This window comes from Onychomys torridus, chromosome 2 (assembly GCF_903995425.1).
Source record: "Onychomys torridus chromosome 2, mOncTor1.1, whole genome shotgun sequence".
Lineage (NCBI taxonomy): Eukaryota > Metazoa > Chordata > Mammalia > Rodentia > Cricetidae > Onychomys > Onychomys torridus.
The window spans coordinates 167,135,082-167,153,081 of NC_050444.1; the positions used below are offsets into that span (position 1 = coordinate 167,135,082).

At 45.7% G+C, this 18,000-nt stretch overlaps 2 protein-coding genes across 6 annotated transcripts in view; both read left to right on the forward strand.

Moving 5' to 3' along the window:
* Positions 1-4,449, forward strand: part of Nadk (NAD kinase) — a 26,305-nt gene extending 21,856 nt beyond the window's left edge. Inside the window, exons 7-12 of the mRNA XM_036179091.1 lie at positions 216-318; positions 862-1,001; positions 1,177-1,276; positions 1,355-1,512; positions 2,042-2,124; positions 2,782-4,449. Coding sequence (XP_036034984.1) covers positions 216-318; positions 862-1,001; positions 1,177-1,276; positions 1,355-1,512; positions 2,042-2,124; positions 2,782-2,947 — 750 coding nt within the window. The 3' untranslated portion in view covers positions 2,948-4,449. The remainder of the gene's footprint in view (positions 1-215; positions 319-861; positions 1,002-1,176; positions 1,277-1,354; positions 1,513-2,041; positions 2,125-2,781) is intronic.
* Positions 4,450-15,759: 11,310 nt separating this feature from the next.
* The window catches only part of LOC118578333 (solute carrier family 35 member E2A), a 35,152-nt gene continuing 32,911 nt past the window's right edge, over positions 15,760-18,000 (forward strand). For 4 of the 5 annotated variants that reach the window (XM_036179192.1, XM_036179196.1, XM_036179191.1 and 1 more), the window contains exon 1: positions 16,232-16,607. The gene's annotated coding sequence lies outside the window, so the exon portion shown is untranslated. Of the gene's footprint in view, positions 15,963-16,231; positions 16,608-18,000 lie in introns of those variants that run through there. The other variant, XM_036179195.1, reaches the window with a different exon arrangement.

Below are 18,000 nucleotides of genomic sequence, written 5' to 3' on the forward strand. Positions count from 1 at the left end.
ATCTTTCCTGTGTGACCAGTGAGCTGGTCTGGTCTTGTTGCTTTTGTTTCTTTTTGGCCCTTCCCACCTTTTTCTCACTTCTTGGGGAGAGCACCATCCTACCCTGTTCTGGCTCTTGTAACCTCTTGCCTGGATCATCCCCATGGTCCACAGCTATTGACAGTTTAGTAGTTCCTGGGTAACCTAGCAATGTCACCTGGTCTCCTCACCCACAGGGCAGTGTGCCTCCTGTCATGGCCTTCCACCTTGGCTCCTTGGGCTTTCTGACCCCATTCAACTTTGAGAACTTCCAATCCCAAGTGAATCAGGTGATAGAGGGTAAGTTGGAATGTTCTCGATCTCACAAAACAGCTCAGGCTTTCCCTCCTTCTTGGTTAGGTTTTTATTGATGCTGTTTTTGTTTTTCAATTTTATGTGTATGATTATTTTGCCTACAAGTATGTCTGTTATACACATGTATGCTTTATGTCCATGGAGGTGTAGAATCCTCTGGGACTGGAGTTATAGATGGTTGTGATCCATCATGTGGGAGCTAGGAATTGAAACTGGGTCTTTTTAAAATCAGCCAGTGCTCTTAACCACTGAGCCATGTCTCCAGCCCTCTTGGTTATTGTTGTTGGGTTTTTTGTTTTGTTTTTAATATTTTTATTTAATGATGCAGTTTCAAGATTTGGGGATTTCTAAATTGCAGATCTTTCAAACACTCCTTACTAAAGTGGGAAATCTGGCAGCACATAGGCTGCTCAGGGTTGCTTTGGTGAAAGACACTGAAGGTCACTGACATAGGAACATAAAGGAGAAGGGTCCCAGCTTCCTTGGAGGTGGCCCCAGCCTCCCTGAGCTGGATCCTGCTGACCCCAGGGAATGCCGCTGTTATCCTGAGGAGCCGGCTGAAGGTCAGGGTGGTGAAAGAGCTCAGAGACAAGAAGATAGCCATCCATAATGGCCTCAGTGAGAACGGCCTGGACACAGAGGGCGGAAAGCAGGCCATGCAGTACCAGGTCTGTGGAGAAGTCCCCAGCTAACTAACCTCACCTCCCAAGGAGGGGATCAGGGTGGGATGAACTCGGGACTGGAATCCCTGACAACAGGATAAGAAACTTGTGGTAAGCCTTAACTGCGTATGGTAGAGCCATGACCTCTGAGTGCAGTGCATGGCCTTGCCATCTCTTCCAGGTCTTGAATGAAGTGGTGATAGACAGAGGCCCCTCCTCATACCTGTCGAACGTAGATGTCTACCTGGATGGACACCTTATCACCACTGTGCAGGGCGATGGTAAGGCCCATGTTGCACCTGGGGACCCGAGAATCCCACATGGGCCCAAGAGTGATGCCTACACCCTGTCCCTGCCAGGAGTGATCGTGTCCACCCCGACGGGCAGCACAGCATATGCAGCTGCAGCCGGGGCTTCCATGGTCCACCCCAACGTGCCGGCCATCATGGTTACACCCATCTGCCCCCACTCGCTGTCATTCCGGCCCATCGTGGTCCCCGCAGGGGTCGAGCTGAAGGTCAGAGCAGTCTCCCTGTATCTCCTCTGGTCTGTGAATCTTTTGACCCTGAGCCAGCAGAAAGCAGTTGCACCTGCCACCTCCAAAAGGTCCACTTCCCAGCACCCTCATATGTCAGCCCTACCTCTTCATGGTCTCTGGTGACACAGAGAGCTGGCCAGCCCTCCATGCAGGGCCCTCGGTTGCAAGAAGTAGGGATGGTCCATTGGGAGGGAATGGCATAAGTGTCTCCATGTGATGAAAGACCTCTGATTAGTGTCCTCCACAAAGCCTCTGACCTGGTCTCTGGCTGATCTCTGAGTGCCCAGCCTCAGCCTCATTTTTCTCTAACCTCCATCACAGGCCACTCAAGCTAGTTTGTTACTAATATGAGTTCTAATGGCTATATTTTTAGGAGGTAGCAACTACTCTTAAAGCAACAAAATGTGTCTAAAGTTGTACCCTGCAGGAACTCAGGAGGACCCAGAGTGAGCTGGAAATACACCCTTCATGCTTAGAGCCCACTTTTGTTCCTGTTTCACCCCTTTAGATTATGCTGTCACCGGAAGCCAGGAACACTGCATGGGTGTCTTTTGATGGACGGAAGAGGCAGGAAATACGCCATGGAGACAGGTGTGGGGCTGCAATGCAGGACATGGGCTGACCTTGTCTTCTATCATGTGGTATTAATCACTAGTGGGTGGCCTATTACAAAGCATGGTCATGTATCGATGCAGTAGGCTTGTAGCAAGGCCCTGTCCCTCGGTTCTTGTCATACACCCAGAGACAGGCCTGGTCTCATCTAGGGGAGTCACCTCCAGCAAGGCTACGGTACTGCCTATGGCTTGCAGCACCTGAAGATGAAAGGGCCACAGCCAGCCATCAGCCCACTCACTGCACAGCCTCAGAAATAGCACGTGCACTGACTTAGCTAGCCCCTTCATCTTCCTGGATGTGTGGGTGTGCTGCCTAACAGTTAAAGTGGCCTATCACAGGATCTAGGATAGGCCAGCAGAGCTGCTTATCTATTTGTCTGGTCATTCACCAATCCCCACCCTGCCTCACCTCAGGAGAAGTTGCCCAGACCCCTGGGAATCAAACCTGGAGTCAGGTTATCAGTACAGTGACAGCAGGGGCAGAGCCTGTGTCTGTGTACCCCTCAGGATCCAAAGTGGCTGCTTGCATTAGGACACAGTGAGGCCCTGGGAGAGGGCTTTGGCCTAAGGAGGACAGTTTGTCACTTGAAAAAGTACCTGGCTTACCCAAACATATTTCTGTTTCCCTTCAAAGCATCAGCATTACCACCTCCTGCTACCCGCTGCCCTCTATCTGTGTGTGTGACCCTGTGAGTGACTGGTTTGAGAGCCTTGCCCAGTGTCTGCACTGGAATGTTCGAAAGAAGCAAGCTCACTTCCCAGAGGATGAGGATGAGGACCAGGACGAGGAGGACAGCTAGGCCTCACTTCCCAGCCTCCAACCTGAGCCCTCAAGCCCTTGGGGGCCTTCCTTCTCTTGCTCTCCTGCTGGCCTTCTGGCTGACCTAGCCTTGACAAACCACATGGCTTTCCAGGCATCTGTGTTCTGCCTGCCTTGCTGGGAGAGCTTGGGTCTGCCTTTTGAAGAACAGATCAGCTTTTTAATGTTTTTAAACCTCTTTTTCATTTCTAAAGAAGCAAAATGAGAACTGGGTTGGGTGTCCTACATCTCTCCCATGGGCCCCCTGAGATCCCAGGTCAGGAATTCCCATAAATCAGTCTGTTGAAATTCTGAGGGGTCAGAATGAATTGACCTTCCCTTGGATACTGAAATAAATGTCTCAGCCAGAACTCCTCCGTTAGCTGCAGTGTTTCTCCCCAGGACCTGTACCTCCCCCACAACTCTCGGGGGTCACCTGGCAGCCTTGCTAGGGGTTGGCAAGGTGTGTGATGGCTAGGTGTCTCTGGGTCTGGCCCAAGGCCTCTGACTCCTTCCAGAGCAGACAGAGGCAACACCTTGCACAGCCATCCAGCAGCATCACATTCCTCAGTAGCAGGGCAGCAGCTCCTGAGACATTTGAAGTCCTGTGTACACTTTTTAGAGGTTATTTTAAACTTTCTGAAGTGATTATGTACATATTTTCTTGTACACGCTTTGTGAAGATTTAGAGGGGACTGCCTGTTGTCCAGTGTTTACATTGGGTCCAGGACGGGTCTGTGTTTCCACTCTTCCCTTACACAGTGGCCACAAGGGTTTTGAGACCAACTCACTATTGACATCAGGCTTGTGGGCCTGCCCTCCTCCTTCCACGAGAGTCTTAGATTTGCATCTGAGCAGCAGCCATTTGGAGCCCTATATGCAGCGCATGTATGTAACCCAAGTAACACACATGGATGCCACACAGGCCCTGGAGCCTTTGTGGAGTCAGTGGTCAGCCAAGGTGCCTCAGTTAGGAATCTGCTTTCAATTTTGTCTTCACCTCTTACAGCAGCAGTAGGGAGGGAGGACTGCCCATTCTGGCTTCCAGGATGAAGTCCGGTTTCTGTCTCATGCTGCTGGAAAGGGTTTGCCAGCTTCTATAGCGCTGACCACACTGAGCTTTCTTCTACCCGTTAAAGTCAGGACCTACAAGGCTCTTGTTGACACAACTCAACAATGGAGCCCTAAGATGTCTGGCTTCAGTGCTGTTAGGCTGTGGTAGCTTGTCCCCAAGATCTGTGCTGTTCATCTGTGATTCTGAGCACAGTAGGCCTCTGCTGTGACCCAGAGGAGAGCAGGGTCTGGAGTGTGGGTCACGCATCTAAAAGGCAAGTGTTGACAAGCCTAGAAACAGCTGCTACCAGACTGATCTAGAACACATGGAGTTTTCACATAAATTCTTAATGTTTCATATTAATATCTTAAAATTTGTTAATTGTTAATGAAGGCCTTATTACTATTTTCAGATTCTTTCAATAAATAAACTTGTTTTAAAAAAAAATAGGTTAAGTAGCAGCTTTCTCTGTCTCTTTGTAACCAATTCCAAGTCTCAAGGGCATCCAGCATAGTCTCCAGAGGCCACCCTATCCACAAGAGAAACCCTTGCCCTCACTGATAGCACCATGATTCTGGGTTGGCCAGATGCCCACCCTAATGCAATATAGCATGGTATCTTAGCGGGGAGGGGTACAGCCACCTCTGCAGAGAGAAGGTCACATGTAGTACCCAAAGCTAGCATAGAAAAGTAACTACCAAGGCCAAAGACCATGGCCATCAACCTCTCAGGTGTAGTGTCCTCAAGTCAGGCTGCACTGTCATCAGGAAAAGCACTGAGACCAAAGTGGAAGTGAGTCCCAGTGCTGCAAGGGGGTGAGGGAAGCCACCCGACCCTCACCCACCATCCATCCAAATACCTAGTCTAGGTTGAGGTAGCTGCAAGCCAGGCAAACCTCTACCAGTCCTAGCAGCCTGGATGTAGTGGGCACTGCATTCCAGTCTACTGCCTGTGTGTCAAGAGCTTGTTAAGTACTAGAAAACTATGACCCCTGCGGTGCCTGCCTCTATACAGACTTGCCTAGGTCCCAGCATGGTTCTCAAGACAAGCAGGCCTGTGCTGAGCAAACGGCCAGCGAGTTGCCCTTATACACCCACCTTGTAGGCCAGCCCAGGCCTCAGGTAGTCATTACCTGCTCTGTTTAGGTTCCCTTTGCTTGTTAGGACAATGACAGTGTCAAGACTCTCAGGTTCACTTCTAGTTAGGTCCACATACCTTTTACCTCCCTACCAAACTGCCATGAGTACTGACTCTGAGGGTGCTAATCACAAATAGTAGTCAGAAGGACTCAGGAACCCACTGACAGCAAGAATGGCTGTTGTTTGCTGGAACATACCCAGTACCTGGGGCCTCACCTTGTGAAGTGAAGGGTCTCTCCTAGCAGGGTGCCAGTGTTCCTCAAACTCATTGTATGTGACAGCCCCACATTACCCAGGACCCATAACTCAGTCTCCTTGTCCAGAGCCTGCATCCCTTCCATGGCCTAAAGGACACTTGGAGGCTGAGAGACAGACCCAGCACTGCCCAAAGACTCTAAGCCAAAGAGGTGGCTCATCAGAAGTGTTAGAGACCTGCTCCCAGGGCCATCCACACTCCTGCCAATGGCTGTTGACCTTGGACCCTTGGCCTTCTTTGCTTTGAGAAGCAAAGGTATGAGAGGAGAGAGCTGAGAGAGGGATCACACCAGCCCTTTAGACATTGCTGGAGGCCTAGGCATGGTGTCCAAGCAACACCCAGTGTTTATTTAATCCCATGCATAACTTTAACCCCAGCACTTGGGAGGTACAGGCAGTCAGATCTCTGTGAGTTCGAGGTCAGTCTGCCTGGTCTAGAGTGACTTCCAGGACAGCCAAAGCTACACCCAGAAATCCTGTCTTGAAAAAACAAAACCCAGCTGGTGGTGGTGGCACATGCCTTTGATCCCAGCACTAGGCAGGCAGAGGCAGAACGGATCTCTGTGAGTTCGAGACCAGCCTGGTCTACAGAGAGAGTTCCAGGAAAGCCAGGACTGTTACACAGAGAAAACCTGTCTTGAAAAACCAAAAATAATTAATTAATTTTTAAGAAAGAAAAAACAAAACCCAAAACAAAGTAATATGTAATCTAAGTGTTAATATTAATAATTAAGATTGGAATAATGGCCTGGATGTGGTGGCACATACCTGTAATCATAGCACTTGGGAGGTTGGAGACAGGAGGATCATGAGTTCAAAGTCATCTTCAGGCATATAGCAAGTTCAAGACAAGTTCTGGGCTATATAAGAACCACTTTCAATGGGCTGCAGAGATGGCTCAGAGGTTAAAGAGCACTGGCTGGCTGCTCCTCCAGAGGTCCTGAGTTCAGTTCCCAGCAATCACATGGTGGCTCGCAACCATCTACAATGAGATCTGGTGCCCTCTTCTGGCCTATAGGCAGAACACTGTATACATAATAAATGAATAAATAAATAAATCCTTTATTTTAAAAAAAAGTGTTTGCCATGATGATTGGTCAGTCTTATTTAAAAAAAAAAAAAAAGAACCACTTTCCAAAACAACTAAAGAAGAAACTCATGGTTGCCAATGGGAGACATCTAACAGATTCAATCTTTATTAGCTGGAAAAGCCAAGAAAATTGACACAACTTTTGGATTTACTGCTTCTCAAATTCTGATGCTGTAGAAGGACACAAATGTCTGATTTTCTGACATAGCGTGATCACAATAAAAGGGTAGTGAGGAGCACTAGAGTGTTCGGCTGTGCTCAGTACTGAGCCCAAATAAGAACAGACCCAAGCTGGTCCTATCACCCACTCCCCTTGAGGGCTGCCTCCTGGTTCAGGGCAGAAGTCTTACCCTTGGGAACTGCCTGCTTCCTAATATTTGAAGGTCAGCAGCCTGGCCTCCTAGAACATTACCTGAGGCATAGCCTCATTCCTTCCCTGCTGTCTGCCTCCAAGAGAAATCCTGTCACCTCTGTGTAGAGGGAAAGCAGCAAGATACCAGAGGTCAAGTCAATACCTGAGCTGGCTTGGAGAAGAGTGTTTACCTAACATTCAAGAACACCTGGGTTCTATCCCCAGAACTGTATAAACTAGGAATGGTGCCCCAAACCTGTAATCCTAGCACTCAAGAGGTTTGGGGAGGAAAATCAGTAATTCAGGGTCATCCTTAGCTACATAAGAAGATTGAGAGCTGGGTGGTGGCAGTACACCTTTAGTCACAGCAATCCAGAAGCAGAGGTGGGTGGGTCTCAGTGAGTTCAAGGCCACCCTGGTCTACAAAGTGAGTTCCAGGACAGCCAGGACTGTTCACAGAGAAACCCTGTCTTGAAAAAAAAAAAAAAAAAAGATTGAGAGGCTAGCCTGTGCTACATGAGACTGTCTCTCTCTCTCTCTCTCTCTCTCTCTCTCTCTCTCTCTCTCTCAAAGATTTATTTACTTATTATGTATACAGTGTTCTGTCTGCACACATGCACGCATGCCCTCAGGCCAGAAGAGGGTGCCAGATCTCATTACAGGTGGTTGTGAGCCACCTTGTGGTTGCTGGGAATTGAACTCAGGACCTCTGGAAGAACAGCCAGTGCTCTTAACCTCTGAGCCATCTCTCCAGCCCCAAGAGAGAGACACTCTCTTAAAACAGGTATACATATAAATAAGCACTCTACCATGAGCTACATTCTCAGTCTTGTTTTTGCTTTTTGAAACAGGGTATCACTAAGTTTCCCAGACTGGCCTTGAATTCACTCTGTGGTTCAGGCAAGCCTTAAACTTGTGACCCTCCTGCCTCAACCACCCAAGTAGCTGGGAATACAGCCCTGGGGCACCAAGCCCAGCTTTAAAAAACAAAAACAAAAACAAACAAACAAACAAAAAAAAAAAACAGCTAAAGAAATTTAAAATGAAAGCATTAAGATCTTTATAGTCCAATTATCAAAGAGGTTTAAAACAGACATTTTTTTTTCTTTGTAAGTTAGGAATCTGTATCTGGGAGATACAGGCCTTGGCAGATTTCAAGATCTGAGAAATCTGTAAATGGTTTTTTTTTTGAGACAGGGTTTCTCTGTGTAGTTTTGGTGCCTGTCCTGGATCTTGCTCTGTAGCCCAGGCTGGCCTGGAACTCACAGAGATCTGCCTGCTTCTGCCTCCTGAGTGCTGGGATTACAGGCATGCGCCACCACCGTCCAGCTCTGCAAAGTAAGTTTAGGCAACATAGAGTTGCCTTCTAAATGTTCAGGGGGTTCTGTAGCAGTAAAGAATCATTTCGGGTTGGGGATTTAGCTTAGTGGTAGAGCGCTTGCCGGGTGGTAGTGTGTCGCGCCCGCCTCGACCAGCAAGGAAGACGCGGCACAGGGATCCTTCTCATCATAGTTTATTTAATTATTTGATTAATTGCATTGTGTCTCTCTCCTGGGGCAAGCCTCTCCCAGCACCTAAGTAGGGCTGGGCTGCCAACCCCAAGCAGCCACGTGGGCACTGTCCACAGGTTCACGCATATGCCAGCAACACACAAATCCAGCCATAGCCAAATAAGGAACTGTTTACCATAAAGAGTGTTTGCCATCGGGAAGGCAGAGGGTAGAAGCCAGAGCCATCTTTAGGGTGCGGCTACACGCGGCTCTCTACAGTTTCCCCCTTTTTGTTTTACAAAGCAACAGGCAAGAGTAGAGGTCTGATCTCTGCTAAAATGGAACATGTACTAATGTTTGTCCAGGCGTCGTCCACCCAGAGAACATTAGACCCGTCCGATACCCTTTTCACAGAGGTGGGAGTTAGGGTACCAACCCACATGCAATCAGACTTGCTCTTCTTGAGGTCAGTGTATCATAACCTCAAGTGCAGTGCGCAGGCCTCGCATCTTGTGCCTAAATATCTTTTAAAGTAGCCAACCAGGCTTGGGGGGACTGTCCTGCATCAATGGCCATAAAGGCTTGGACAATCATGGCTGCATGGCGACGCTGTGAGATCCTAATGAGACAAATGCACCATAAGCATACTAGGGAGGTGAGCACCAGTAAACCTACTAGGGCTCCTATTCCCGCCCACTCCTTTATGTGATCCATGGCTGTAGCAATCCAGGAAGACAATCCCTCCACCAGTCCGGTATCCACTCGAGTTGAATTCACCGTGACAATAGCCATTCTCAGCTGGTCCATCAGGTTATCAAACTCTCCAGTCCAATTACCTAAAAGATAACTAGACAACTTTTTAGATAAATTTGCAGCAGAACAATTGGAAGCATCCAAATTCAAAAAATTCAGAGTAAATAATGCAAGAGAAAGTCTGTCCTTAGGGGTACGGCCATAGCCTATTCCCCTTTTTTGTTTTTGAAGCAACTCCTTTAAGGAGCAATGAGCATGTTCCACAATGTCTTGACCTTGTGGATTATATGGTAGGCCATGTACAAGTTGCATATTTATCTGTTGACAGAAGGAAGCGAACTTCTGTCTGGTATATGCAGGACCATTGTCTGTCTTTAATTGTTGAGGCTTACCCCATGCTGTCTAAGCTTCTAAGCAATGAGCAATGACATGAGAGGCTTTTTTTCCTGTCATTGGGGTGGCATGAATGATTCCAGAACAGGTATCAATAGATACATGTACATATTTGACATGTCCAAATTTAGAGATGTGTGTAACATCCATTTGCCATATTTTTAAGGGGAGCAAACCATGAGGGTTAACTCCTAATCTAGAAGGATGATGAAAAATGACATATTGGGAATAATCTAGTACCATCTTTCGTGCCTCTGCACGTGAGATAGAAAACTTTTGTTGTAATGTCCTTGCATTAACATGAAATTTTTTGTGGAAAGCATGTGTTCGTTGTATGGCAGAAGCCATAAACATCCATTCCTGTCTAGTACATTAGTCTACTATATCATTGTCTTTAGCCAATGGACCTGGCAGACTAGTATGTGTACGGATGTGTTGCATAAAAAAGGGATTTTTACATTGCCAGATCAGTTTTTGTAATTGGCCAAATAATGAGCTAACCGGGCTAGAAGATTTGATGGGCCCTGTACATTTAAGGCTTTTTAAAGCATTAACAACATAACTAGAATCTGACATTAAATTAAATGCAAATGGACAAGCCTTGAAAACTTTAAGAACTATTGAAAGCTCCACCTGTTGAGGTGCACCTGGCAAGAATTGATGCTTTACAGGTTCATTAGAATCCACCATATAAGCACCACAGCCTGTCTTAGACCCATCTGTAAATATAACATTTGTTCCTGGAATGGGCTTTGAAGTAGTTACTTTAGGGAAAACTACAGGATGTTCTTTAAAGAAAGTTAATAGTGGATGTTTAGGATAATGGCAATCTATGTGTCCTGGATAGGTACAACGCAGAATTGCCCAATCATCTATGGCAGCATATAATACCTTGACTTGAGTAGAATCATAAGGAACAACTAGCATTTGTGGTGATGTCCCAAAATATTGTAAACATTGTTGAATACCCTGTTGCGCAAGTAATGCCACAGCAATAGGATAATACTCAATTGATTTTGTAGGTGAGATTTTAGTATAAATCCATAACAAGGGTCCTTTTTGCCATAAAATTCCCGTAGGTTGTAACTGGGTAGGCAGAATGCATAGGGTAATATCTTCATTATTTTGTACTCTTTGAAGAAAAGCTCTTCGTAGTTTATCTTTTAATTTTGTTAAGGCTTCTTGGGCTGTACTGGTTAATTGCCTCGGTGAATCCAAGGCTGCATCTCCAATTAAAATATCATATAATGGTTTTAACTCATAATTGGCCATTCCTAAACTTTCTCTTATCTAATTTATATCTCCTAATAATTTTTGAAAATCATTTAATGTGTAAAGATGATCCTTCCTTAACTCTATCTTTTGTGGCATGATATGATGTTTAGTTATTTTAGAGCCAAGATAATTGACAACTTTGTTCTGTTGCACCTTCTCAGGGGCAATACAGAGTCCCTTTTGCTTTAGCAGTTCTACAAGTGAGCTATATGCTTCTTGAAGAATGTTTTTTTCTTTAGCTGCTAACAGTATATCATCCATATAATGGAGGCATTTCAAGCCTGGAAAACGTGCTCTCAAAGGTTCTAAAGCAGTTGCTACAAATAATTGACATATTGTAGGACTGTTGGCCATGCCTTGTGGCAATACAACCCATTGATATCTTTTATCAGGTTCCTCTTGATTAATGGACGGTAAAGTGAAAGCGAATCTCTCATTGTCTTTGTTATTTAGTGGAATGGAAAAGAAGCAGTCCTTAATATCTACCACAATAATAGGCCAATTTTCAGGCAAGGCTGACAGCAATGGAAGACCATGCTGTACAGGTCCCATAATTCTCATTTGTTCATTTATAGCTCTAAGATCATGTAACAATCTCCATTTTCCTGATTTTTTTTTTTTGATGACAAATATGGGTGTATTCTAGGGAGAAAGGGAGGGTTTAATGTGCCCTTTCTCCAATTGCTCTTTTACTAATTGATATGCAGTATGTAATTTCTCAGAGGAGAGTGGCCACTGAGGAACCCAAACTGGCTCCTCCGTTACCCAGGATAAGGGAATGCCCTCCTCAGCGGCCCCTAGGAAAAACCCAACCCTTGTTTGGGTTTCCTAGGTACTGTTTGTATTGGCTCCTTTTTGCCTTGTAAAAATTTTCCCAGGCCAAAATCAGGATGACACCCCATGTTTTTTATAATATTTTTAGATTCTTTGGAGTATTCATTACTTAACTGAAAGCCCATGGATTTCATAAGATCCCTCCCCCAGAGGGACACTGGAAGCTCAAGGACATAGGGTTGCATAACGCCAGAGTGACCTTCGGAATCTTGTCAATTTAATAAATTTGCATTAACATTTGGAACACTGGCATAACCCAGTCCCTGCAATGTTTGTGAGGAAGCCTGTATAGGCCAACCTCAAGGCCAATCTTTGTTAGCTATGATACTGCGATCTGCACCTGCAATCCAAATCTAGGTCTCTTCCCAATTTCTCCCAGGAAGGCACTATGAGGCTTCCTGAAATTGCAAGCCAAGGAGCAATTATATCACACTGTTCCAGAAATCGCTCTAGGGTGCGTTTTTTTATTTTCAGTTTCTTAGAGAGAAGCAGCTCGTTAAGAGCCAAAAAAATTGGGTGCGAGGAGGAGGCGCCCATGTTAGTATACTTTTTTTTTTCTTTCCTCAATTTGAGAAGTTTCTCGGAGGTTTCTCAGAGCCTCTGCAGAATTGCTCCAGCCCTCCGGTTTCCCTGTTTGTTTTGTCTAATTACCGCTTTTATCGCGGCTCTAGAATTACCCGTCTGTTTTTATCGCAGCTCTGCTATCCCGCTCTCCCTTCTACAGGTGAGCGTTACCCGCTTTTGTCGCGGATCCTCAGTTTTTTCTGAGGACTTACCGGTATACCGCCTGACTGTAAATGAGTTCTGAATCCGGAGAGAGCCGTGGTAATTGTCCCCGTACGGGCCACCACTTGTCGCGCCCACCTCGACCAGCAAGGAAGACGCGACACCGGGATCCTTCTCATCATAGTTTATTTAGACCTTTGATTAATTGCATTGTGTCTCTCTCCTGGGGCAAGCCTCTCCCAGCACCTAAGTAGGGCTGGGCTGCCAACCCCAAGCAGCCATGTGGGCACTGTCCACAGGTTCACGCATATGCCAGCAACACACGAATCCAGCCATAGCCAAATAAGGAACTGTTTACCATAAAGAGTGTTTGCCATCGGGAAGACAGAGGGTAGAAGCCAGAGCCATCTTTAGGGTGCGGCTACACGCGGCTCTCTACAGTAGTGGTACACACCTTTAATACTAGTACTTAGGAGGCAGAGGCAGGTGGATCTCTGTGAGTTCCAGGCCAGGAAAGATGCAAAGCTCACAGAGAACCCTGTCTCAAAAAACCAAAAAAAAAAAAAAAAAAAAAAAAAAAAAAAAAAAAAAAAAAAAAATCATTTCACTTCAATTTTTAAGATAAAATTTTATTATTTTTGACTATGTGTACATGTTTCTTCAGGTGCCTGAGCCATCTCTTCAGCCCCTATTTTATTTATTTATTTATTTATTTATTTATTTAGTTAGTTAGTTAGTTAGTTAGTTATTTTGTGTGTGTGTGTGTGTGTGTGTGTGTGTGTGTAAATAAATCAGGGGTCAATTTTCTTCCTGTCTTGTCAGTTCCAGGGATCAAACTCAGGTTGTCAGGTTTGGCAATATCTTTACCCACTGAGCCATCTCACCAACTACTACTCTGCCACATTTTTGTTTAGTCTTTTTATTACAGTGAGACATATCTGTTGCTGGCAGCACCAATCTACTTCAGAAAAGATGATGGTCATTGAAGAAACTCCATATGGAGTTTGTTTTCTTTATGGAAAAAGCTAGCCATGTAGGCAAAGAAACTATCCTTGCCTCATTGCTGACAGTTACTGTCCAAACTGGACCAGTAGGAAGCAAAAAAGACAAGGTAGGACAGTCTTTCAAAGTTCCCTGCTTCACAGGAAAGTCTGTCAGATATGCTTGGCATGTAGGCCAAAGTTGGATGCCCCAATGTTACAGAGGAACTTTGGGTGACTTTCCAGACAGCCTGTTGTTCCTGACATTAGATAACATTTCACCTTTCTTGAGTCCTTAATGGAGTTGAAGACTAGTTTTCCTTAGTTATAATAAAAAGTAAATTAGGTACAAAACTTTAGACTCACCAAGATAGGATAGATAATTGAGTGTTTTCTCTAGTTTTGTCAAATACAAATGGACTAGATATTGTAACTGTAATTCTTTTTTTTTAAATAATTTATTTATTCTTATCTTATGTATATTGGTATTTTACCTGCATGTACATCTGTGTGAGGGTGTCAGATCTTGGAATTATAAACAGTTGTTAGCTGCCATATGGGTGCTGAGAATTGAACCTGTGTCATATGGAAGAGCAGTCAGTGCTCTTAACCACTGAGCCATCTCTCCAGCCCTGTAACTGTAATTCTTAATAACTTTTCTGTTGTATATAATCTTACTATGATAAAGTTAAAACCTTCCTCTTTAATTAGACAAAAAGGGGGAAATGCCGTGGAATAATCCTTCTTTATACTATGCATATGTATTATTCTCACTGGTTAATAAAAAGCTTACAGGCTAGTAGCTGGTCAAGAAGTTAGGTGGGAAAGCCAAACTGAGGATGATGAGATGAGGAAGGGCAGAGTCAGGGGAGATGCCAGCCATCTGCTAAACCAACAGGATGTATTTTAAAAAATGAGGTAACAAGCCATGAGCTATGTGACAAAGTATAGATAGATACATGGGTTAATTTATATGTAAGAGTTAGCTAGTAACAAGCCTGAGCTATCAGCCTAGCATTTGTAATTAATACAAGCTTCTGTGTTTATTTGAGACCGGCTGTGGGACAGGAAAACTTCTGCCTACATATGTCACCCAATGTGGGGTAGGAATTTCCACATAAGACCTGAGAAAGCTTTTTAAAAAGGTTCTAGCCAGGCGGTGGTGGTGCACGCCTTTAATCCCAGCCCTCGGGAGGCAGAGGCAGGCAGATCTTTGTGAGTTTGAGGCCAGCCTGGTCTACAGAGAGAAAGGCGCAAAGCTACACAGAGAAACCCTGTCTCAAAAAAAACCAAACAAAAAACCAAAAACAAACGTTGTCACACTAGGCTTCCTTGTCTCATGCCAGCCACAGTGCAGAGACACATATCCCGACAACTGCCTTTGAGATGGAGCTGGCTGCTAACTGCCATGAGCCAAGTGTTGGGCAGCATATATAGATGGAAGTTTTCCTGCCCCATAACCTCAGTCAAACACATAGAGGCTTATATTAATTACAAAGGCTCAGTTGATAGCTCAGGTTTGTAATGGATTAGGGCTTCATTTTCATTTTGATAGGTGATGCTATCCATGTGCTAAGATTGATGTACTGAATGGTACTTCCATCATGGAGTCCATTGTGCTAAGGTCTGGCTCCTATTAAGGTTTGGGGTCCTGCTTACAAGTGCTGAGATTAAAGGTGTGTACCACCATGCCCAGCCCTTAGCCTTCCTGTAGAGATCAAATTATACCTGTTGCTCCATGTCTTAATTATTATTCTATAGCTGTGAAGAAATGCCATGACCAAGGAGCATTATCAAAGGAAGCATTTAATTAGGGGCTAACTTATGCCAATTTGTACTATACCATTTAAATGAAGCAGTGTTCTCATCGATGAGGATTACAAAATCAAAATATCAACTCTAGAAAATGCTGAAGATAATCAAGCATGTCCTGCAGTATCAAATATTCAGCCAAGACTTAATTGTTTCTGTGAAAATAAAGAAGCACGCCTTCTTATTCATAAGCCAGTTTGCTTTCATCTTTAGTAAGTGGTAAAATTGCATGCATACCAAAAGGGAACTGGTTTTTGCTCGTTTGTTGAGACAGGGTCTCCCTACATAGCCCTGGTGGTCCTGGAACTCACTAAATAGACCAATCTGTCCTCTGCCTGCCAGCAAAGAATTGTAATTTAAGGTTGATTATCAGTAAATGTTTGATTTGCATATGGAAAGGGTTTTCCAGTGGAAAAGGTTTAAGAACCTCCATTTTAACTTATTCTGGGTGAAACCTTACTGACTTTCAAAAAACCAAGGAAAAAGCAAATGCAGGTTTGATGAGAAGTAGAGCTTTACAGGCAGATCTCCAGCTGAGGAAAGAGGCAGCCTCAAACCTTCCCACAAAAGAACCTTCCGTGATAAAACGGCCTGAAGGCTCTGACAGAGTGGCCACATGGGGCGCTCACACACCAAAGCGAGCACAGCTCGTGACTCGGCGTCATTCAAGACCCAGAGAGTACGGTGCAGGGGTGTTCCGTGTGTTCGCCTGTGAGCGCTTTTGTCTTCGCTAAATTTGACTTTCTAGTCAGATTTTTGGCTCCTTCGTTTCAAAATCCAGGTTTGACTTAACAGTTTGCAGCCTGAGCGAACCGACCCCTCCCCTCCTGGTCTCGGTGGAACGTTCTGGGATGTACCAAAAGGTGAGAAGGGGGAGACGTCATGCGTTCAGCCTTACGGGCCAGGAGTGGTGGAATGTCCCGGAAGGTGCCAACAGGAGGCCACAAGGTGGTGCTGTAATTTAACAGTGTCGACCCTCCTCTCCCAGCCCCACCCCACCACACGCGCGCGCACGCGCCTCCGCCCCTGGGCGTGCAGGACATTACAGAGGGTGCCAATGGGCCGACCCGGGGTGCGTGCCCGTGTACCGGCTCTGGTTTGGAAGGTGCCAATGTGTGCCTGCAGGGGGCGCTGCCTAGGGGGCTCGTCTTCACTAACGCGCAGGGTTCCTGAGGCACCCGCTTCCGTAGTGGCCAGTCGTCCGTCGCAGCTTCCTGCGCGTCACGTCCGGTTCCCTTCCATGCCTGTGTGCCCGGAATCTAAAGCGTTTCGTACTCTGCCAGCGGGCCGCCAGGGGGTGTGTAGCCCTGGCCGTTGGCTCTGGAGGCGACCTGGCAGGATCGTCCGTGGGCATGGGCGGAAGGCACTGAATAAACTCCAGTGGCACCCCTCAGAACTGAGCTCCAGCGGGGACTGGGATCACCCCGTCCTGGAGTCAGCCCAGGTCAAGTCAGAGACGGTTGGCACCGGGCGCCCAGGTAGCGGACTTCGCAGGGCTGGACGCACAGGTAGCGTGGACACTGGGGTGGGCACCGGCGGGATCGCGGGCGGGCTGTGACCGCATTAGGCGTCAGGAAGGAGGCGCCACCCGGATGGCAAGGGCAGGCACCCTGTCATCTGTCGGCGTCTACTGACTCTGGCTCCAGAAGCATGTTATTTTGTGCTGTGGAAGGGGCAACTCAGCTGGTCCCAAGCTGCAACTTTATTTTTGCGAGCTGGCGGTTTGTTTTGATTTTTTTCTCAACGGGTACTTTCCTGGCATAAAACAGACAGTTTGGCTGTAACATTGATGGTTTGAATCCTTGAAGCGTGCAAAAGAATAAAACAAAAAGCAAAACACTACGGTTTAGAGGTGGGTTCCTTGTTCATTGTTTTTGTTGTTGTTTTATTCCCCTCCCCCCATGGATGAATGTAATCTACTAAAAATAAACTTGAAAATATTCTGTTGTTTCTTTTGAGACAAGGTCTTTCTTTAGGGGTAGCCCAGGCTGGACTTGAACTTGTGACCCTCCTGCCTCAGCCTTTCAGTACTGGAATTACAGGACTGTACTGTCACTATCTATGGCTACAAAGCACATTTGAAAGGAGAATGAAACAGTTTTAAATTTAAAAGGGGGGGGAGATATGAAGTGAGGAGATAGGAAGGCTTTTAAAGTGATTCTTTTCTAGTGTAAACAAATGAGAAGACAGAAAGACAGAACAACATAAAGGACCTGTCTGCCACATGGAGGTGTTGTGGCTGGTAATGTGGATGCCCTCAATTATTTGTGCCTTTAATCTGAGCATACCACACAAATGGTCCTGAAAATATCCATTCCTCAAAAGCGATAAACACTTCCTTAGAGCTTCAAAAGCTGCAGTGTGTTGCTGTAGTCAGGAGTGACTGTCCCTCACTCAGTACAAATTTTTCACTACTGAGTGGTCTGAAGTTTCCAGTATCAGTGTTAGAAGCAAGATGAGGTGGACAGAATGTTAGTCTATACAGGCCCTTTTCTGGGTTATTTCCCTGAGATAAACTCTCAGACATACATGATACAGATTTTATATGATTTCTCTAAATCACCACTGACCAATCCAGATGTCCTGGCCAGGTATTTGAGAACATCCTCAGTCCTCCATTTCAAAACAGACATTCCATCTCATCTACCCCTATTCTCTTCTTCCTTCCCCTCCAGTTTGTGCTGGACTTTGAGCATGCTAGGCTATCCTTTTACCAGTGAGCTACATCCTCCACTAAGGACAGGCTTTTTTTTTTTTTTTTTTTTTTGTATGTGAGTACACAATTGCCATGGCATATATGTGGAGGTGGATTGGCAGAAAGTCCCTTTCCCCCCTGAGCTATCACTTTAGCCCAAGAACAGACATTCTTAACCTGAGATCCACGGAACTAGAATATGGAAA